The 23160-nt window shown below is 38.5% G+C and overlaps 1 protein-coding gene across 7 annotated transcripts in view; it reads right to left on the bottom strand.

Annotated features, from left to right (window-relative positions):
- The window catches only part of NALCN (sodium leak channel, non-selective), a 223297-nt gene that overhangs the window by 139567 nt on the left and 60570 nt on the right, over nucleotides 1–23160 (bottom strand). For all 7 annotated transcript variants that reach the window (XM_051780569.1, XM_051780575.1, XM_051780576.1 and 4 more), the window contains exons 8-10: nucleotides 13370–13512; nucleotides 13146–13250; nucleotides 10442–10528 (exon numbers count right to left, since the gene is read on the bottom strand). In XM_051780569.1, the coding sequence (XP_051636529.1) occupies nucleotides 10442–10528; nucleotides 13146–13250; nucleotides 13370–13512 (335 nt within the window). The remainder of the gene's footprint in view (nucleotides 1–10441; nucleotides 10529–13145; nucleotides 13251–13369; nucleotides 13513–23160) is intronic.

Raw genomic sequence — 23160 nt, 5'->3', positions numbered from 1 at the left:
AGATACTAAATATAATGACCTAAATTTAACATCCACTTCAGAAAGTCCCCAAATGAATTACTGATGGAGTGCAAGACAGAGAACAAGGGCATAAATGGGTATCCAGGAGCCCAGAGAAGGATGATATACACCTATTTCTGGTACTGGTCAATTTTTAAGTCATGGCAAATGCATTGTTTATCTGTTAGTTTTATGAGCACTGCAGAGTTTCCAGTAATCTATGACGTTGCTAGATATCAATCCAAGGAAAGCAATCAAAAGGAAAGTGATGCATTAAAGTATTATTTTATTGAGATAGCACCCCAAATAGGCTTTAAGCTTATTAAATATTAAATATTGACCAAAATACTGCTCAAAGAAGGCAAAATCTCAAAGTCTAAATAAACACAGACACCTTTATTCATCTGACCATGCATTATTGTTTCAGTTCTATCAAAGTAAAATAAAAGTAGGCCTCCTATAAAATTCATGCATTTAAATCTTTTGCAACATATTAAAGGCATTCTTTATGCATTAAGTCTCTAGTGAGAGATAAAGTACTTATTTGCAAAGAGTTTGAGTGAATTTTGTTCCTTAGGAACATGGTGCATAAGTCTGAATCTAGGAAAGAGTTAATCAGATTGGAGAATATATATCCTGCCTTTAGGACACAGGCAATTAATATGCACTCTTCTGACCCTTCTTGCCCAAGTATATTGTCATTCAATATCCTGTGAAAGATGGAGTTCTTAGGAAAAGATAGTCAAGACTCTCCATTGCCCTGTATAATTTTAATTAAAATTTGCACTAAGTTTGGTTTTATTAATTCCTCTCTGGGGTCTATAAATATTACTGCTCCAAATATGAAAGGGAACATTATTAAAAGTTCTGTTTCTACAGTTACATGAGTCTGGGCCTATCCTCTGGAGAAACTCCACTTATTTAGTGTATTGAGTTATTTAGAACTTACTTCCTTAACAAACTATATTGTACATTGGGAAAGGAAATATCCTAGTGGCTAATGGAATGAAGAAGGACTCTGAAGATCTGTGTCTGATTTATCGGCTAAGCACAAATTTCCTGTAGATTTTATAGGTTTCTTGCTGTAGTTCATAATCCTTATTGTGGAAAAATGTATCCCTCTGAGATTTGTCTACTGTGTTGTCTAAACCTACTAACGAACTACTTGAGAGGCACTCCAAAAAGATAGGGCCTGTGCTATCTAAGCTGGCAAACAGATATATCCAGCTGTCTAAAGTGGGGAGTGATGGAGGAAAGAATAATGTGATAACTGTGGTGTGTAACATAAAACTCTCTCTCACACAAGTTTTGAAAGACACTTAGAACCATAGAATATCTTGAGTTGGAAGGGACCCACAAGGGTCATTGAGTCCAGCTACTTCCAGCTACAACCATTTTACATGGACTAGCTGGATCTGTTGGGTTTTACTAGTTTGGCCTTTGTACAACCATGCTTACTCCCTCAGATCAGGTCAGGGTTTCAGCCTGGCAGGCCTTGCTAGCCTAGGTAGAACATTGCAATGGCACATGAAGCAATGCAGGTCTGGTGTTATATCTGAGCAAACAACAATTCAGACAGAGATACCATATAGGCTCTGTGCAGAGCCTTTGTAACTCGCTTTTTCTCACACAGACATGTGGGTTTTGCACCAAACTGCTCAATTAGGTAAAACAAATAAGGAGGTTAACCACAGCTGATCTGCAAAGAGGATTACAAAGCAGTTTCAGAATCCCTCCTAGTGTGTAGTGTGTCTTGGTATGTCTAAACTGATGGGTAGGTGAGTGACACTGAGCTTGCCAAGGAACCCCCTCTCATCTCTCCCAAGAGCCCACCTGCCTATCCCCTGGGCGCACGGCGTATACAGGCAGAGCAGAACTAGGATGTACATACAGATCTGGGATCTGCAAGGGGCTCTTGCATACAGCAGCATAACAGTTAAAAGTAAATAAGACTAAACCATGACAAGTGGGCAAGAAAGATGGCCACTAATATGGTATTTTTGAAGAACTTTAACTTGGTCACCTAACTGAGTTTTCTTTAATTTTTTATAAGTGGTTGGAAGTGGCAACACGAAAAATTAGTGTCACTATGGTTTCTGATTATGTCTTGCAAATCCATCCTCATGTAGGGCAAAGAAGCTTTTATTTTGGTATAATGGTTTTATACTTATTGCATTTTTCTTTTGAGTGTTCCCAAAGGTGCTTTGTGGTCTTTTATTACTTGTTCTCACTGTTCCCTATGACTGGCATTGATTTAAAATATTGATTTTCTTTTCTTACTGAAAAATAATCTTTGTGTTTTCCATTTCAACATGAACCATTTGGCATGAATGCATGCTGAGGCTTCCACATTGCCATATTATTTTGCTGTTGTTGATATTACTTTAACACACTGTAGTGCGCTAGAACTTTCTGCCTACCGTGAGTTACTCCTACAAGCCCAGCAGGAAGCTTCAGTTCACAAATAAAGAAAAACCGAGTACCAGGTTCCAGGAAAAATCCTTTAAAAAACTCTTGGAGCATGTATTTATGCTTTTAAAGGCACATCGTGTTTTTTAGTTTTCCTATTAATTTTAGAGGTTGCTAATGTTTTTATCACTCGTTCCTTAAAGTACACATACTCACTTAAAGCTGAACTGGGGAGATTAAGCTCATATCTTCTGTGAAACTGTGGTTGTTATTATTAACACCAAGTACTGACATCTGCAGTTTTCTCAATGCACAGTTTTATAATGAACAGAGAAAATATGGAACTATGGTTCCTGTGGGAAACAATGAGCTAGACAACAATTCCCTGTTCACACGCAAAAATGTATAGTTTGGGCAAAAAGGAAATGCATAACCGGAGATCCAACGATGTTTAAAAAAGCTTTGGAATGCTGTGTGTGATGTGTCACCATGAACGGAAGCAGTCACTTACAAACTGTATCTGCAGTCATACTCTGATAGTAAAATCTTCAACTGATTAGAAATACTATATTCACTTTTAATTATATGTGCTCCACCTAGGGAAGAAATAGAAGGTCACAAAGCTATGACCTAAGCAAGCAATGACATTATTATGAGTATAGCGCTTTTGAACATATGATTAATGTCAGAAATTTAAGCATATCTTTTTGCATAAAAAAAAAAGTCCTTCATGCTATGTACTATTATCTCAGTTTGTTAAAGAATTCTGTATAATGACAAAACTCTAGAGAAACTTGAAGGTGAGACAAAAAGATGAAAAGCAGTATCAAAGACATAAAACATATGGAGGGTGGAGGAGACATGGCCAGAGAAGCAGGAATTGAGTGTTTTAGCAGGATATATTGAATGAGAGAGAGAGAAATGAGACAAAACAGTATTTAGGGATTTTCACTGCAGGAGTAACAGAAAAGAGCATAAGTGGGTTTTCTCTTTCATGGAAAGTAATTATTGGTGAACAAGAAAAGTGTGGTGGTCTGTTTATTTACTAATTTGCCCTTTAGTGTAACTTTGGAATCAAAAGCAGAAGGTGAGCTTACTCAATCCTATTCTCTTCTTACCTACAGTGGCTTTCATTAAATTATATGCATATGTATTTTTTTCCAATTAACTGAGATCCTCTCTTACAGTGAAAAAAACATCTTTTCTTTCAGTTGGCTAAAATTAAGTTTTGATTTGAATGAGTTTATTATTTGAGCATATTACATGAATTTATTATTAAATTAATTAGATTAATTGATTCCAAATCCTAAATTTCTGAGGTTGCAGTTAAAAAAAATTTTAAAATTACGTCTTTTTTTTCTATGCCCTCTTCTCATTTAAAAAGCCTAGGAACTGCATTGGTTAACAGAAGCTTGGATAAATCAGTGGTGCACTTGGTACCGAAAAGTACTGAAAAACAACCAGAGTATGAAAAGTGTAATGTAAAAGCAAACGGTTAGTTTCGGTGAGGCAAAAGCAGTGAAAAAAATGAGGAGAAATGGAAGGCTCTGCAGACAAATTAAACATGTTGGTGACAGAAGAACCTGCACAATATAGTCCAGCCCCATCCAATCTTGCTATCCTCAGTTGAATATAGGAAGATCGTAAATATCGGCCATTATGAAAAGAAAAAATAAAGAGATTCCCATTAATTTCTACTTGCACATAGCGTATGGGAAGAAAGGGTGAAAGGGAATGGAGTAAAGGGTCAGAAACTCCAACATCTGGCTAACTCTAGCTGCTTTAGCCACAGTAGCAGTTGCAACTGAAGAGGCAGTGAGTTTCCTCCTGGGACATCTCAGTTCCCTGTCTCATCTAATAATGTAAACTGGTATCCACTTCAGTTCATGTTATTAAAAGAAGTTATGAATTCAGACAGCAGAAATGATTGAAGTTCATTTAACTAGAGGAAGGAGAGGACAGGGTAAATAAAGTGTAAATGTGAGTGGTGAGAACCACTATATTTTTCTGTTATGAAATAAAAAGCTAATCTCATAAAACTGGAGAATCAAACATATTTTGCCCATATACCTATTTTGCATACTTTAATTCACTATTTTTTACTGAAAGGGACCTGAAAAACAGTAAGTCTCCCAACTATCTTGGAGCCCCTCTGTTGAACTTGCGCCAGCTTGTCAGTACTTATATTGTACCAGGGGGGCCAAAACCAGACATGGTGTCTGGATTCAGGCTTACCAGTGATGAGCAACAGGAGATAATTCCTTCCACACAATGGCCCAGGATCCTGTTGACTGCCTCTGCTGTCAGGGAAGGCCGCTGGCTTCTGTTCAGCATGCTTTCTACAAAGACTCCCAGGGCCTTTCCAGCAAAGCCCAGACCCATCTTGTGTTGCCACAGTGGGTTCCTCCTGAAGTACAGCCGGTCCTCAGTGAATTTAACCTAATGTCCCTGCTGGTCTTTACCCTAGGCCTGCCTACTTCTGCCTAAATAGCAGCTCTGCTCTTAATTGTTTACTTCTCAATCTGGTAGCACCTACAAAGATGCTGCACATGCCGTCACAGACATTAATCTACCATTTTAAGATGTAAATTTGTGAAGAATTCTTAAATTTTAAATAGCTTTGAGGTTTGTCATTTGATGCATGCAAAGTAAAGAGCAACCAGAGGTCAGGGAATGTTTTCCTATCCCATTTCAAGTAGACTTTACCAAGTATATCCAGAGAATCCCCTCATTCTCACAGAGAGCACAGGTTTGCATTACTACCAAGCTGGGAGGAAAGAAAATGAGACTATCAGACCCTGCCCTTCAGTGCTTCTGATTCACCGTCACACAGAAAATGGAACCATGAAACATTTGGGACAGAGACAGACAGGCTACTGCATGGATAAGAGTCTGAACATAGTTCTGTACTTACGTGAGCTCCAGGAAAAAAGAAAATTATGCATTAATTTTTCCTGTGAAATAATTACACTAATATACATACATGGCAAAGGTAGTACTACGTCCTCATAAAATCAAAGAATCACAGAACTGTTAGGGTTAGAAGGGACCTCTGGAGATCCTCTAGTCCAACATCCCCTGTCAAGTCAGAGTCACCTGGAGCAGGAGACAGTAACACATTCAGGTGTGTTTGCAGTGTCTCCAGAGAGGGAGATCTCACTGGGCAACCTATAAAAAAATGTGTTTTGCAAGTTACCTTGCAAAGTCTGTGACTTTAGCTCTCAGTCAGGAACATCACATAACTTGTATTAGTGGCCCTGTGGAGCTAAATTTTGAATTGGTTGCAAAGGCTTTTAAGAGGGAAGAGGATGAGCCTGCTGGGGATGCAACACACACTTTAAACAACTATTTAAAAAATTTACTGTCAGAATCAGATGTAGGGCAGAACTCTGAGGCCATATCCTCCAGTAGTCCAATGCAGCCATTGAGACTTTGCAACATCAACACATTTAGGAAAGGCTTGAGGTTTTATTAAACAACAAAAAAAATACATTCTCTGTTGAATTCAGTGTTATGTTTGTTCATCTTCAGTTTTCCATGGACTGCACAGGTGCCTACTGTGACAGCATTACACTTTTTTTGTAGCTCATCAGGATACATATTCTAAAACAACTGGAGAATTAAAGGACATCAGCATTATCTGAGTTCTTGCACTCACCCAAACACGTTAATAATGTGTACTTACTGCCAGAGTTAGATTTCAAAGCTAATATCCTGTCAAAATAAGTGGCAGTTTACAACTCTCATAGTCATCTCTTTTATATTGCAGATACTCTTTGCATATGTTGCCTGGAAGATAAGAAGAGGTCTCAATTTTTTTTAGAATTCAGCTTTTAATCAGCAATTGTTTTCTTCCCAAATAAAATCAGGGTCAGTCCCTAAGATCCAAACACACTGAACTGTCTATTTGTAGGAACTCCTAACAAAGAGAAACAGAGCATTGTCCATGGCATAGTTAATCACCTTATATACACAACTCAAGATCAGCAGTGGCATTTGCAAGTTCTCATTTACAATTTCTCTTAGAAATTGTACACTCATTTCCTCTCATTAAGCAAGAAATGCTTGTTTTCTAGTCAGTAATTGCACCAACATTTTTAAGTGACAATCAGTTGTATAACTGCAGGCAAGCAGTTACTCAGGCTAGTTACTGAAGTGGGAGAGGGAATGGTGATGGCAGAGTCAGCCACAGCCTCTACATATAGCTGTTGGTATTGTACTTCAGAGGTAGAAGGCTCCCTACATAATGTCCTTTGTCAACACATTGCAGATATATTTACATTGGGAGTTTGTCCTGTTCTGTTTTTTTTCCCAAATACTAGTCCCTCAGTAAGCCACAACACCTCTCTAAATGTTGGCTTCTTCTGGTCAGGAGCCCACATGAATGGAAGAAGGCCTGTTGAAAGAACATACTAGGTACAGTCTACACCCACTCTGCCTGTCTGAAGTGTGGAACAGTTTTGCTCCATGCACCAAAACCAGTCCTCCAATACTGTCCCCAACAGTCCTATATCTCCCTCATGCATCACACAACCCATGTACACAGGGTTCAAGTCTTCATGCACCCAAAATCACTACCCCACTAGCCCATTGCTTCCGGACCCAGCAGTTAAAGAGGATATTAACATTTTTGCAATGAACCAAGGAGTTGGAAGTTAGTTTATATATTCCAGTGTCTAACTGAAGAGCGTAGCACAGGACAGTCCCTGGCAAAATCTCTGGTTCATGGCAGGGGAGAATCACAGCATGAACTGCAGGAAATGTACAGATGTTCTTAGTGCCATCATCAACTTGTAGATGCAGGGTCAAGTCTTTAATCTCAAATGTGTGAAATACTACCTCCAGTCAACTTGACAAACATTTTTCCAGCACAATTTAGCCTTCAAACTGACAACTCTAGCAGCACAAGTCTTTAAAACCAGGTAGTAGGTAGGGCCTGTTGCTTCTGTTTAAATATTTGCTGAGCTGTTCTTTAAATTGTTGCTACAGGCACTTAGTTTCTCTCCACAGCATTATCAGTTGTTATTAATATTTGTTTCTTCTTGTTTGAATGGTCCACTGTCACAGGGATGCAGCAGCTCTGGTGATGTCACAGCAGACATGGAAGCTCCTCACAGCCATGGGCAAAAGGACATCTGCACCCTTTCAGGCTGGGAGAGCCCCAGGTTGGGGGGGCAGGAGAGGCCTGAGGTGATGGAAAGTGACTGCTTTGGTTATTGTTTCTCACCTCTTATTTCTGCATCACCCTTTATCTCCACACCCCATTAAGGCCCTACAGGCAAATGGAAGTTACCCACATTCAGAGACAAAGGTATGCCTGCCTCCTGCACCTTCTCCATACTCCATCATGGGCCTACAGGCAGATGGAAGTTCAGCACAAAGGGATGTCCACACCTCTCTTCGTGTCCGCCCCATTACTTCTCTACAGGCAGATGGAAGCCCATCACAGTCATGGGCAAAGGCAGCACCGTTACACCAACCATATCTGTACACTATCAACACTACCATCCACCAAGTCTGTACCCCATCGTGTTCCTACAAGCAGCTGGAACCTACTCTACTCATGGCCATGGGGAATCGCACCTCCACACCACCTATGACCTCTATATTCCGCACCGCTGCACCGTGTCATTATCCTACAGGTAGTTGGAAGCTCCACACAGCCATGGATGACAGTAGCCTCTCAACTATGCTCCATTTCTGTACCCCTTCACAGCCACACTGGTAACTAAAGAATCGCCACAGCTGTGAACAGAGTAACCTTTTCACCACCCACCTGAATACATAGAATTCTTCAAAATAAAGGTTCCAATTCATGAACCCATTGTCTAGGTCTTTCAAATGTGTTTGGGTTTGGTTTGGTTTGGGGTTTTTTGTAACCTTTTTGGGTGGATCATTGCTGTCCTTGTTTCCTTTTATTTATACATCTTTAAATGTGTGTGTGTGTGTATGTATGTGATACGCAGGCATATATAAATATACATATATAAAGCGTACCTGTGAATAAACCTGAGAGCTGTACAGAGGAACCTGGGTGATTGCAAGCCACCAGGGCTGGGTACTTTAGGGATCACTTGGAGCTGGCTGCACAGGCCAGCAGACAAACCACCTCACATTCCCAGACTGCTCCCACTAAAGCTCTGGCCCCTTTCTTGTGTCAGGAAAAACATTTATGCAGCTGGAGTGAGTCTGATCAATAACAAATCCTTTCCCACTGCCAACCTTGATTCCATGCCCTGAACAACTGAATAAACAGTTCAGACAGGTAGTAAGGGGGAAGTATAGCAATGAGGAAGGATAAGACTATCTACTTTCTGCAATTCTCTCATTATGGTCTGATGTAGAATAAAAAAACATCCATTTCTCAGAACATTTTAAAATCATTAGACCAACCTAATATGTGTAGACTAGCAGTTAAAAAACCACAAAAAGTCCTAGAGCACACAGAATATTTACATTTCTGAATGCAGAAGTATCTAACACATAGAAGTTCCAAATTATACAAATCAAGTCTTAATGCTCATATTTCTGGTATCTAAAAGTTAGAGTGTGTAAACATGAACAGCAATCCCCTTTATTGCCTCCATGATGACAAACATCAATACAGTTTATTTGTCAATAGAGACAGTAATGCCATGAAGTATAAATTTCCTAATGGAAATTAGGACATGGGCTTCATATAGTTTATGGACTATTGGACTAACGGACTCCTAATGGACTTCATATAGTCTAATGTCAGAACAAGCACTAAAGCACTGTTTTAGAGCCTCCTCTATATCACAAGGAAATGAAGAACGAGAAGAAAACTGCTAGCTGAGTTGCAATTATAAAAAGTTGAAATATCCACTGATGCATGATGCTTATGTCCACTGCAACACAATTTACTGTGTGTTCACATGATTCCTAAAAGCGGCAAAAATGAAATACTATGGACAAAGGCAGTCCAGGTAACTCAGATGGCATCTAAACTTTCATATGGATTTTTTTTCACTGTGAGTTCAGCTACATTTTATCCACATACATAAAACTGTTACTTGAAAACACCACAAATGATGTTCCTGTTGCTGTCAAAATCAAGAATGAAATTTGGGAAGAGGAATTATCCATTAAGACATATGCTGTAATCAAATATATGGCAGTGGTTTGGCAAAGCAAAGATATTTGAGAATGAACAGCTTTTATAGGTGACTGAAGTGCCTTGCCAGTTTAGAGTTCAGCAATGTACATGTTGCCAACATGTGTGTGTATTTTAGTTGACGCATTAAACCAAACATAACCAAATCTGCGAGAAAATACCATGCTATAAGATTGCTGTAGTAGATTTGGCTTTCTACTCTGAAGCTAGTTTGCTTATCCTGAAATGATATTATTTAACTTGCAAATAAAAATTTGAGCTGCTGTACAGTGTTCTGTACTAAAAATGGATTTATAAAAAAAAATACTTAGTCTCGATTTATTTAAACAATGAGGATAGAGTTTTACAAACTCACTTATATCCAAGTAAGAATATTAAATCTGGAAGTTTCAAACACTGTATGGCTTAATACCTACATCCATCTTCCCCCTTATTCTGTAAGCCTATTTTCACAATTAAACAAGAGAAATTAGGTACTTCTGTGTTTATTATGATTAGTCATGCTTCTTGGCATATGTCATTGTATTTTGCATTTAATAAACAAGCATTTCTGTTGTGAATACCCTAGGAATGGAAACCATTTGTATATAAATTCTGAGATATAAAAGGTGACTAATTATTTTATTTTATATTTGAAAATCTTAAATCTTTCTCTCATGAGTACACAAAACAGAGCCTTTGTAAAGAATGGATTTATCTAATCTTCTCCCTTTGGGTGTGGTAGATCTCTTTTTGTTGATCTGTGATTTTCAAGAACGAGTCTACACTGCAGAAAGCAATGAATTAAAAAAAAATATGACTAAAACTACTGTTGCTATTTCTCACTGCAGTCTCTGTATGGCAACATTTGAGTGGTGCTGGTTACACATATTGATTTATTAAAAAGCAATGTCATACCTGTAGACATGCAGGAGCTCTGCCTTGTGGTTTATTCACATCAACAGCCACAAGCTGCCAACCTCCAGCAGCATCTTCATGAAACATCTTAAAAGGGAAGACTGTTGTCAGAAATGTTTTACGTGCCAATAAATACATGTGAAATCTAATACATTCACCTTAAGGATAACCATATGTTTTGATGATAGCTAGTTTAAAATAAGAGAGAAATGGTCCTCACTGCTACAGAAAAAAAAGTAACATGCTTTTTCCAACATTAATAGAGTCTGAATTTTACTCAGATAACATCAAACACAATGTGTCCCTATTAGTCCTAATGTAGAAACTGATTCAATTAATCTCTGATCAGTATCATTAGATAGTGGTACCTGTTCAGAATAAATTCCTTACAATGGTAAGCTTATCCCTGAGGAAACACAAACACATTGTGACCATGTAAATAAGTTTCATGGTGTATTTGGCAACAGCAGCCAACCTTGTCTTTTTTACTGGAAAAATTATTTTACTCCAAGGACCACTTTATTTTTGTTGCACTGATGCATATCAAGAGTAGCTGTACAGTCCTTCTGTATTGTTTCCCAGAGCTTATAATTCCTGTGTAGCTGAATATTTCCAGGTTCTAATGATGTCAGTGGAAAAGGCTCTCTTGACCACAGTGGTTTTCACATTTTACCAATAACCTCTGGAAGCATAGGTGTAGATATTCTGAATTTTTTTTTCTCAGAAATTAGGACACAAAAAGATGCAAATTGCTGGACATAAGGAACAGTCAGAAACCATGTCTCTAAGTGATTAACACTGTCCTTTAAAATGTCCTTGAAAGAAAATGAATGGCTCTAGCATTTTTAATTGCCACCTGCTTATACTATATAATAAAGTGTGACAAAGTCCTCATCTCACTCCCACCTTTTCCTTGACACTCAGTACTCAAACAAGTCACCTCAAGAACACAGTCACAGGAACATGGTTGAAACTTAAAAGTCATCCTGAAATAAGTGCTCATTAGAGTGGGGACAGTGTCACAAAAATATGGTTGTAATGCTTCTGAGTCCTTGTTTAGCGTCTCTGCACTAGGAAGAGTTGCCAACAAAGACCAGCTCCTAGTTACTCCTCTTTGTACAGTGCTTTAATGTGCAGTGCTTTACAAGAATGTCCTTTTATCTTTTCCCAAGACCCCTTCCTAGACTTTGACTCCTGGACACTCATTTTCTTTCCTACAGGAATAAGTTTGGGGAACAGCTCAATTATTTATGAAGTGAGTAAATGAAGTAAGATATTGTTGCATTTTCTCAAGGTCATATCATGCACAAAACAAGCAAGGGTTCTAACTTTCTTCTGGTGTTTTGAATAAGAAATCTTGCAAGAAATTTTCTGCCCTTCTTAAAACAGAAAAAGATAAATTGTTTTTGCAATTTAGTGAGCTGGGCTCCCTTTATGTGTCATTACGTCAGTGATTCAAGGAACAAAGCAACCATTTGCTTGTCTGCAGCAGGGTATTTGAAATTCCTTAATGTTAGCTGCTACTTGTGTTTCCCTACATTGATTTCTCTGTTCCAGCTTCTAGTTCAGAGTATGTTGGTTAAGCCTATATAGGTCAGGAATTTGTCCTATCAGAGAGGAAATGAACAAAGTTCCCCAGGCTAAGCAGGTGTCCTGTAGAAAAGTCCTTTTTTTCAGATTTTAAATTGATATCACAAAGTCTGCTTTGACAAAGAAATATATAGATTAGAAATTATTGCCATGAAGTCTACTTGAGGCAAAAAATGTAGCAGCAGGCAGAAAAGAACTAGATTTACATATGGATTACTGATATAACCAAAGGAACATGAGAAAATATTTAATAAATAATTTTGAAAATTTAAATCCTCTGGTTTAGGAAAATAAATAATCTCTAGCTACATAGTTAGAAAAAATTCCCTCATGGGCATGTTTCTCACATCTGTCCTCATAAGAGCTTTTTGCAGGCAGCTTTTTTGCACTGGTTCCTCTTAAAGATGGCAAGCTGCACTAGCCTGGAAAAGCCTTGTCTTTTGTGAGAGAATTTAAATCTCAGCCCATTAGCTCTCATTTTTCATACTGGGTCTTTCCCACTATGCAGGCCACATGTAGCACCCTTCCTATCATGGCTTCTTCTTACTCATTATCTCTATTCAGGGTCTCACTGTCTGTGACTTCCCCAGCTATTAGCATGGTTCTTTCATTGTCCCAACACCTCATTTCCTCCTTGGTCTCAATACACTCTTCTCAGTTCCAGGACCAACTTCTGCAAATGCTTCAGCTACCCTCTGACCTCTCTTCTTCCAGCCACGACTATGCAATTTCAGATCTTATTTCTTAGCACAGAAAGTGATATGCAAAAGCAACCCTAATTTCAAACCCACCAATGACATGATAAAAAACCATTATCCTACTCTATTAAAAGAAAATACAAACACAGTTAGAGCATACCTAGTCATGTAGGGAACCACATTACATTCTTCTCTATAATTCTTTTTTAAAAAAGAGTTGTTGGGTAATGCAATTTACATGGATATGGATAATAGAATTAAATTTTATATGAAAGTTCATATATTAACTTTAGAATATAGGTAGTAACATGCAAAGTCAAATATATCATATGTAACAGTAATTTTCTGCTTATTATTAATTCATAAATTAAACCAAATCAAATCCCCAGAGAATCTCAACATCTCAAGTGCTTCACCTGGGTTGTAGCAGTTGAAGTAGTACTGCTCCTGGACCCCCACATCTGCTGGAACTGCACTCTAATTTCTGCAAACGTTTCAATGATGACTGCAATGAAAACATTCTGAAAAACAGAACAAGAAAGAATGGCTGACATAAAGCTCAGCAAGTAGAAAAGAGAAGAAATTAATTCTAATATGATCTACATTTCAAACTGCTTTAAAAAGACATATTTTTAAGTACCTTGACAAGCCAGGCCAGAAAGAAAATTAAGGTGATGAAATAGAAATATGAACGCCATCGGGGAAAGCTGTCGATTGCTCGGTACATGAGGAACACCCAGCCTTCCTGAGAAGCAGCTTCATAAACAGTAAATATGCTTGTGCCTGTCAGAGGGAAAAAATAAAAAGTTTGGTATTAAGCTTCCCTGAAAGTTTTCAGTATCAGCAAACAATAAACTTTTAACCATTCTATTTTCCTTTTTTTCTAAAGGGTGTCAGTTTTCCTCTCTTCATTCAAAGAGAAGTTTTTCTTCTGCATTTCCACATTTCTTCCTTTTGCAACTGAATATGAATTGGTTTTGTAACAGACCAGACTGACTCCCTTCTCTTACTGGACCCACATGCATAATCTCTCAGATGGATTCACTGGCAGTACGCAAATGTCTCCAAAGGCAGAATTTGTCCCCTCATGTGACTTCAGCAGCTTGTCTGAGAAAAGGCAGATTTAATTAAAACTCTCAGGATCAACATTCAGTAGGTGAAAGAAATCACTACTAATATCAGCAACACTGAGTAAGCATCAATATACCAAGAGGATTGCCTGATGCTAGCAAGCACAGTTAAGCACCTACAAGCAAGCTATTGAACAGTTTTGAAATTCAGGCGGGTAGCTGCATTAACACACATGTGTTGCCTTAAAAAAGCATTTTTAGGTTGAACTTCCTATATCACTCTGTGGAGGGGGAGAGAAGACAAAAGGAAAGTTATGAGAGGCTTATGTGTGCAGAAACTAGTGGTGTTCCCCAGGGATCAGTGTTGGGCCCAGTTCTACTTAGTATCTTTACTAATGATTTAGATGAGGGGATTGAGTCCACCATCAGCAAATGTGCAGATGACACTAAACTGGGAGGGGGGTGTCAATTAGCTGGAAGGCAGGAGGGTTCTGCAGGGGGACCTGGACAGTCTGGAGAGTTGGGCTGATTCCAACGGGATGAGGTTCAACAAGGCCAAGTGCTGGGTCCTGCACTTTGGCCACAACAACCCCACGCAGAGCTACAGGCTGGGGACAGAGTGGCTGGAGAGCAGCCAGGCAGAAAGGGACCTGGGAGTTTGGATTGACAGGAAGCTGAACATGAGCCAGCAGTGTGCCCAGGTGGCCAAGAAGGCCAATGGCATCCTGGCCTGGATCAGGAACAGTGTGGCCAACAGGACCAGGGAAGTGATTCTGCCCCTGTACTCAGCGCTGGTGAGGCCAAACCTGGAGTACTGTGTCCAGTTCTGGGCCCCTCAGTTCAGGAAGGATATTGAGGTGGTGGAGCAGGTCCAGAGAAGAGCAACGGGGCTGGTGAAGGGACTTGAGCACAAGTCCTATGAGGAGAGGCTGAGGGAACTGCAGCTGTTCAGACTGGAGAGGAGGAGGCTCAGGGGAGACCTCATCACTCTCTACAACTACCTGAAAGGAGGTTGTAACCTGGTGGGGGTTGGTCTCTTCTCCCAGGCAGTTATCAGTAAGACAAGAGGGCATGGTCTTAAGCTCTGCCAGGGGAGGTTTAGGTTAGATATTAGGAAGAAATTCTTTACAGAAAGGGTAATCAGGCATTGGAATGGGCTGCCCAGGGAAGTGGTGGATTCTCTGTCCCTGGAGGTTTTTAAGATGAAACTGGATGTGGCACTTAGTGCCATGGCCTAGTAACCATGGTGGTGTTGCATCAAGGGTTGGACTTGATGATCTCGGAGGTCTCTTCCAACCCGGCTGATTCTGTGATTCTATGAAACCACTTTTGATTAAAAGCTGTAAAGTTACTAATTTTAAACTCTGGGTCCAAACTCAGCATAATGTCTGTGATAATAGGCTTCAGCCAGTTTGTCCTTCCTCCTTATCTCTGCAACGAAAGCTTCAAAATACAGACCGGTTAGGGCTTGTTAGGCTTTCTCGTTTGAAGTAATTTTTTGTTCAGAGAAGAAACACAATTAAACTGTGAAATTAAACTGTGAAATCTCACAAACTGCTGTGAAATCACAGAATTGTCCTACAGCCACCCGCTTGCTCTGCTTAACTGCTGCTTCATTTCATGAAATGTCTTGGATAAAAGAGAGCGAGCGTGAGGAGCATTGCCCTTAGCAAAACATAGCAGCTGCTAGCAACATAAAGATAGAAAGCTGACTATCTGATCCTCTTCACAGAGAAAGGAGTGGTTCTGGCCAGAAGTGTCAGAGTCCATGAGTTTCCCAAAAATTCACACCAGCCTATAAGGAGTCCCTATTGATTTTGCAGCATCTACATCCTAGTCTGCTAATACAAATGGGATGAACCTGGAAGCGGTTTTGCCTCAGGGTGTCCCTTTTGCAAATAAATCTTCACTGATAAGAGGAGGCAGGGATGAATGGAATTTTTTCTGTATAAACTCAATTCTTTGATATGTTGGTGTTAAATGGTTAAGATGGGCATGGTGGGTAGGCAAAACTGTTAATCCTTTCTGTTAATTTTTCTAGTTATTTGATTCCTTCCTATTTACTGCATAGGCTCTCAGTACCAAGGAAGAGAAATAAAATAAAAGGAAAGGAAAAGCATTCAAGCACAGATAGCAAATCCATTTCCATTTCTTTGGAAGAGAGAGTGGTCTCTATCAATACTGAAATATTCATCAGTGACTACTTCATGGGTATTTTGCATTTCAAAAATTCAAAAAGTAATGGTTCAATTGTCTAATACTGTTGCTGAACTGATTAAATTATTGAACAAAACAGTGCTGTTGAGGACAGGCCGAGATTAAAGAAAAAAATGGAATCTATTAAAAGTTGCTGGCTAGGAAACTGTCATTAGTCATTACCAATGGGAAAGTCACAGTGAAGATCAGTAAAATAGAGGGGATGTCATGCAAAGTGTTTATAACACATCACTGGGCCATCTGCCACAGTAAAGCAATACTGTGAATGGACAAAAATGCACAATTAGCCCAATTAAAATAATGTGTGTTCATCTGTGACACTAAAGTAAAAACATATTTAGCGTATGACTGGTAGAAGTGTTCTTAAGGCTATTAGAAAGCAATCACTCTAATGAATATACATTCTTGCTTAACATGTGACTAGAAAATGATAAAACTTTCATTATTGATGCCAGGAACCATGCTGTTAACTCTCTCTGTAAATACTCTTTCAACTGGATACAGCATAAAGCATGCCACTAAGGGATTCAACACCATGAAATGTTTTGCTTTCAAAAAGAAGAGTAATTCTTAGTTAACATCTGCCTTACTGCATCTTTTGCTCTTCCAAAAGTTACAATTAAAGACAATCAGCAATCGATTCCATTTTTCTGATTATTTATTTAATATCTGACTACATCTTCCTGAAGCCAACGAGTAAGTTATTAAAAGACTTTCACAGCAACATGCTCTGTTTTTCTCAACATGTTCAAAGCCATATGGAGGGAGAGAAAGTATCAAAATTTTAAGTGATGGTGGGATACATCCCAGAAAATCAAACATGGGGATGCTGCCATGTACAAAACCTAACATATGTCCCTTATATCAAATGGCAAATTTCTCCTTTTTCACAGATGTCAGTATTCAATCAGTGACATTGTGCTGCCTTCTACTAGTTCAAAGGGTTTAAGTAATGACAGCATAGTGCTAGGAGTCCCATGGTTAGGGCAGATGAGAGCATATATCTCTCTGTAGTTTGTATAACAGCAGGAACATGGGTGTCACGGGGCACAAGGGCTTGAAAACCTGCAGAGCCTGGCTATTCAATCTGCAACAGGCCCCGTTACTTCAAAACCTCTTGTCAATGTCCTCAACAATCAGATCATGATTCATGCAATATAACTACAGACATCAGTGAGACATTTCAGTCATGAAAAGGCTTTGAATCATGAAGAGGGTTAAACACATGGTTGTTATGACACTGCTCATCAGTTTAGGCATGTTGGCATGGGCAATTTGCAGCGTTTGAGAGTAGGATTTCAACATCTGCATCTAAATATTGTTAGATCTTAATAAAGAAAAATATCTAGCAAATAGTTATGATAACTTTCCCATTTGCTTCAGTAGATGGCTAAACCTTGGTTAATTTATCAGAATTTTCTGATGACAAAAGAGGTAAAATAAAGTAACAGGTTTTGAAATTTTTGTGTTTCAGTGCTTTTGTTTGAACTTGTCTAATAAATTCCACATTTTGATGTAACAGTAAAACAATTCCTTTAATCACAAAGACAGTTAAACATAAAAAGGAAGGAAAACACTTCTCAATAGAGATTAAAACTAAGTAAATTGATATCATCATGTGTATCAATCTCAAAAGACTGCTTTTATCCAAGCAATAAACAGTTCTACCTTTGAAAATGTTTTACAACTGTAAATGGTCATTATCAAAAAGAAAAGAAAAAAAAGTTCAGGAAATGAAAGATTTAGTGAAGTACTGGAAAAGAGATTGAATTTTGATCAATTTATATGACATTTTCCCTTAGTTTCATACTGTGTAGAAGAAAAGACAGCAGACAAACTGTACCTGTACTCATATTGCACATTTAGGCATATGGGCATTCAGTAACAAAATGCAGGGGGCTTAAGTCTTCTTCAGTATATGTTTTTCTCAGATTTAGAAGATGGGAGCATTAGCCTGCAGGAGCATGGATGAAGTAATTGCTTTAAAACCTAAATCATTATAATAAAAGAAAATTCTAGTAGTTTCCACATCTAATCAGGAAGCTGGTAACCTGGTTCTTCCATGCTACACAGATAAATAGAGTATCAGAAAAAAAAAATTAAAAGAACTAGAGGACATAAGTAATGATTTCCCATGGGGAGTAAAGAAACCTATCCTGACAGAAACCCTATCTTTTAAATAACTAATGAATATAAAAGGTATTTATTTTTTAAGAAAGGACTCATCGTTGACAGAACAATAGTATCATTATGCAGGGATGCTATTTTACACACTGTATTTATATTTATGCATATTTTGTAAACACACGGGATTTTCTGCTTGTTTCTGTGACTGTGTGACACCCCCATGCTCTGTGAAATCATTTCTTTCTATAATCAACTCATTCTGCAAATGGACATAATGAAAAAGGGAGTGCACTGAATAATACTGTAGCTTTATAATGTCAGAATTAAAGGAGCAGATCTAAAAGGTCACATGCAAAAAATCTGGAAACAGAACCCATTCCTCCTAACTCTATTTTGCCTTCTTGCTTCTTGATTCAAAATCCCATCTTATTTGAGGAAGAGAATATATGGTGTCAAGGAATTGTCTCTTATTAATTAGTATCTTTGTGCTATGTGATTTGTAGCTTTCCAAGTAAGAAGAAAAAACTTAAAACTAGCCTTAGATATGAGTGTGAGGTTTTTTTTCCTGTTTAATCAGGAATCACTCAGGCAAGTAAAAATGCATGCGTTGTTCTTAAAAGCTTAAAACATTACCTACTGTCGGCCATGAAATGCCTCCCATGCCAGGCAGTGACATGCTCCTTACCCTTACTATAGAGCAGCCGCTAGATGGTGGTCGTGCACCTCGAGCACATCTGGAACATCAGGCAGCGGCGGAGCGCCCACCCCGCAGAGCGCAGGCTGTGACAACCTCCCGGTGCGCCAGCAAAAGGATTGATTTTCCTATTTGCCGGCAAAACTAAGCCGCCTTCTGGCAGGTGCTGCTGTCTAATTTCTCTGTTGTGCTGCATACTGAAAGACAGTCTTCCTTAACATGGCTCTGTGAGTGATCTGTCCATAAAGCAATGACCTCTCACTTAGCTACAGAAATGTTATCATGCCTGTTTATATCCCTGCTCACTTTCACTCATAAATTCAAAAGGCTGGATGTTTCTGTGGGGCATGGATTTTCCAAGTGAGCAGTCAGCTTTTAATTTACGTCTTGTCTTTCACTATCAAGGTATTTGTAAAACGCTGCATGCAGTCAGGCTTTTCCAGCTGTCTTACACTATTGCTTTGGTGAAACTAGATGGGAACAAAAATTGCCCAGAAATGGAAGGACAAAGTTGTTAGCACTTCTGGGAAGCAGCTGGCAGACAGGACTGAAATCAACAAAAAGATCAAATTCAGAATGGCTTCACAGGGGGTTGCTTCTTGCTTGCATCTGAGTGAGTGATCTAATTTACTCTCCCAAACTGACTCCCACCAACCAGTTCGCCAGCCAGAAGAAATAAGGAAGAAAAGAAGAAAGCCAAAACATGCCAATGCTCTGCTCCTCTGTTGAAACCTCAAACCCCAGTGCCATCTTTCTGTTACTGAGCTGTGGAAAAGACTGATTTACAACTGCAGAAAAAACACACTGCCATTCTGAACACAGTCTTTTAACCCTTGTTAAGTGTAGTGACTTCATCATACAGTAGTAATGTGTTACCAAACCTTCATTTGGAAAATCTGTTTCCTTAAAAGAAGATTAAGAATACAACTTTTCTTAGTCTTTTACATACGAGAAAAGACTATAAACAGAGATTGTACACATAAAAGCACCAAAAAGGAGATAAAGAAACATTGCAAACACAAGCGCTAGGATCAATGCAATTTGATCTACAGACTTAGTAACAGATAGGAAGTCAGTCAGCTTCCAGAAAAAAAAATTATGGACTTAGCTGCACTGTTTGGAGATATTTTAGAAACTTGTTTAATATTGAGAAGAGTCAGCTTACTGATATGAAGTCATATGCAGTCACTACATATGCCAATGCTGGCATATGTAGTGACTGCACAGGGTCAATAGGAGCATGGCAGTCCATGCTTAATTTTACCATTAATGTCTTATGTGTGATAGTGCTTGAGCTCCCTGATATAATATTTTATGCTTTAAAAAGAGGAATCTGGTTTACATTTGTGAACAAGTCCAAGGTGTAAACAGAGAGGAACATTCTTCAAAGTGACTCTATGTGTACTTGTTTATGGATATTTAGCCAGGCTAGCATTTATATCTGCTTCAATACTTTTTTAATTAAAGCACTCCTCAGCTATATGTTCACAAATAACTCAGTAAATAGGGATCCAAAATGTCAGCAGAGCTCATAAGCTGGCTTTATGTGCTGAAATACTGTCTGCTTCTTTCTTTTGGCAATTACATAGCTAGTAGGGCTAATATACTGTCTCTCTTATAATCACTTTTGTGTGTGTGGCAACTTTACAAAATTTACTGGCAGTTGACGAGAATAAAGGAAATGCTGAACTGTGAATTGTTCACACCTCACACACAGCTACCTGGAAGCTCGCCATCACAGTTAACACTCCCACCCCTACTTCGCCCTAGAGAGTATTTTTAAGGATACAACTTTTCTCAGATCTCTGGGCTCTCATCCTCAACAGAATGGGCAGAGCTTCAGGATGAAGCCTGGAAGTAGGACACTACCATAGCTGTGCTTGTCCTTATCAAACTGTAATAATACTCATTTTCCAGATCTAGAAACCAAGAATACAGAAATCCCTATACCCTGGTTTAAAGAGCGACAAACACTGTGAAGATGGGCCTTTTACCACCTCAGCTTTTCCAAAGAAATGCCTCTGATTTAAAGTACAGTCATAGTAGAGTAAATGACTGTTACAGTAAACGTTATGACAAAACCATGTAACGTAAAAAATGTTCAATGGAAGAAACTCTATAATTCCTTTGAAAATGAACCATCTTTTTATAGGAGTGTTACTTCTTTTAAAATACATTATGTATGTAGCTGCCTTTAAAACTATACAGTAAAAGTGGCAGTCTAGAAATTAAAATTTAGAAATTCCCCAAAATGGTTACATCTAAAATTTCATAAACATTTTAAGGGTTACCATATTAAAAAGACAAATGACAGACAATTTCTTAGTACAGATACTATGCATTTGGATTGTCATTCAGTCATATATTAAATGCTGGGAATGACTATTAAAGACAAGGTAGTGATGGATTCCTTTGTTATAGAGTAAAAAAAGTATGCAAATCTTCCTTGACGCAAGGCATGTAAATTCAGCACTGACTTTCATACATTATTAATCAAACCCATTCACTTGTTGCATAAGCTTTCACAAGTCACAGAGAAATCTAATTCATTTTAAGTACAGTCATGAAACAGCAAAGTTAACATGCATCATAGTATCAACTAATTTGCTTAATTGATAAAAAATATATCTGCTTTTAAAGATTTGCTTTGAAAGAATTATGAAACAATGAAACTGTAGAACATATTCACATAGTAACATTTCGGTATCTAAGTGACCATTATGATACTTGACCTGGTTTTGGCTGGGATGGAGTTTGTTTTTTTCCTAGTAGCTGGTACAGTGCTGTGGTTTGGATTTAGGATGAGAATAATGTTGATAACACACTGATGTTTTAGTTGCTGCTGTGCAATGCTTACCCTAGGTCAAGATCTTTTCTGATCTCACCACGCCCCATCAGCGAACAGGCGTGGGGTGCACAAGGGGTTGGGAAGGGACATAGCCAGGACAGCTGATCCAGACCATGGGGATATCCCATACGATATGGTATTATTCTCAGCATATAAATTCGGGGGAAAAGCTGGTTGGGGGCTGCTGCTTGGGAACTGGCTGGGTATTTTTCTCTTTTCTCAACCCAGGAATTATTTTTTTCCTTCCAATTCTCTCCCCCATCCCACAGAGGACAGGAAATGAGGGAGCAGCTCTGTGGTGCTTAATTGCCTGTTGGGGTTCAAACATGACAACACTTTACCCAAAAGTAGAGTTAAATAAGTAGAACAACTCTAAGCTTTACAATGAGACATCATTTCATTAAGTTTTGAGTTTGGTTAGCTAGTAGCAACTGTCTCAAAAACATGAAATTGTGTGGAGGCAATAAAAATGCACAACAAGAAAAGAAGTAGAAGCTGAACAGATGAAAACCTGGAAAACCTGGAGATACAGAAAGAACCTAAAACCGTATGCATGTTTGGGAAATATGGATTACAAGAAATTGCCTGACACAAATAGAGCATTTCCAGAGTGGTATTTCTCTGAAAAATCGGAGAAGTTCAAGACAAAAAACCTTAAGGAAAAAAACAGACTAGCATAGTCCATAAAGAAAAGATTATGATGTCCAGAAACTGCTGAAAAAGATCTTGCAAGTACCCATAACAGCGAATTTTATTGATCCTTCACAACAATGTATTTCCTGATTTCCAGGTTGCAGTGCATTCTCTTCATTCTGAAGTTTCAAACAGTCCAAACAATCAGCAATTAAGAAAACCCTACAGCACAAATATGTAACAAAGTGAAGAATCTCCTCACCCTCAGCATAGATTTAAGAAAAGAAGAGGACCAAAGAGAGCTTGAAATTCACTCTACAAAACCCAAGGTGGTGACTGTGTGTGCAAAATAACTGGTCAGTCTGACAGTGAGTAACAGCAGGCTAGGTATTCTGGTAGACAGGAAGGTATTGAAGGAGGAAATTCCACAGTATATAATTTCAACAGCTTATGAAGGCTATATTTATTTATTCTTTTTACTGTAGGATAGGAGAAACAAGCGTTTAAGTGAACCTAGACAACCAAAGCTACTGCTTGGCCCTAAAGCTCTATTTCAGTTTCATTCAGTTCCTCTGCATTGTAGGTACTTCTCTGAGGATGTACTCTCTCTCTTAAAATGAAGAGATCAGCCCCTTTCTCATGAATGAATAAAATTTTCAAAAGCATTTCCATGAAATTTTACCATAAACAGTTGTAAAAATGTTGTCATCTTAAATAAGATGCTTTTAAAAATCCCTCCCCAAAGAATCCTAATTTGATTTGCTCCACTATAGTGCATATCTGAATAAGACTATATTCTTTTACGTATAAAAGTTTCACCAAAGGACAACAGCAGAAAATCT

This window comes from Manacus candei, unplaced genomic scaffold (genome assembly GCF_025592945.1).
Source record: "Manacus candei isolate 608988 ecotype Guabito, Panama unplaced genomic scaffold, ASM2559294v1 h1tg000014l, whole genome shotgun sequence".
NCBI lineage: Eukaryota > Metazoa > Chordata > Aves > Passeriformes > Pipridae > Manacus > Manacus candei.
This window is presented reverse-complemented; position numbering and strand designations above follow the sequence as displayed.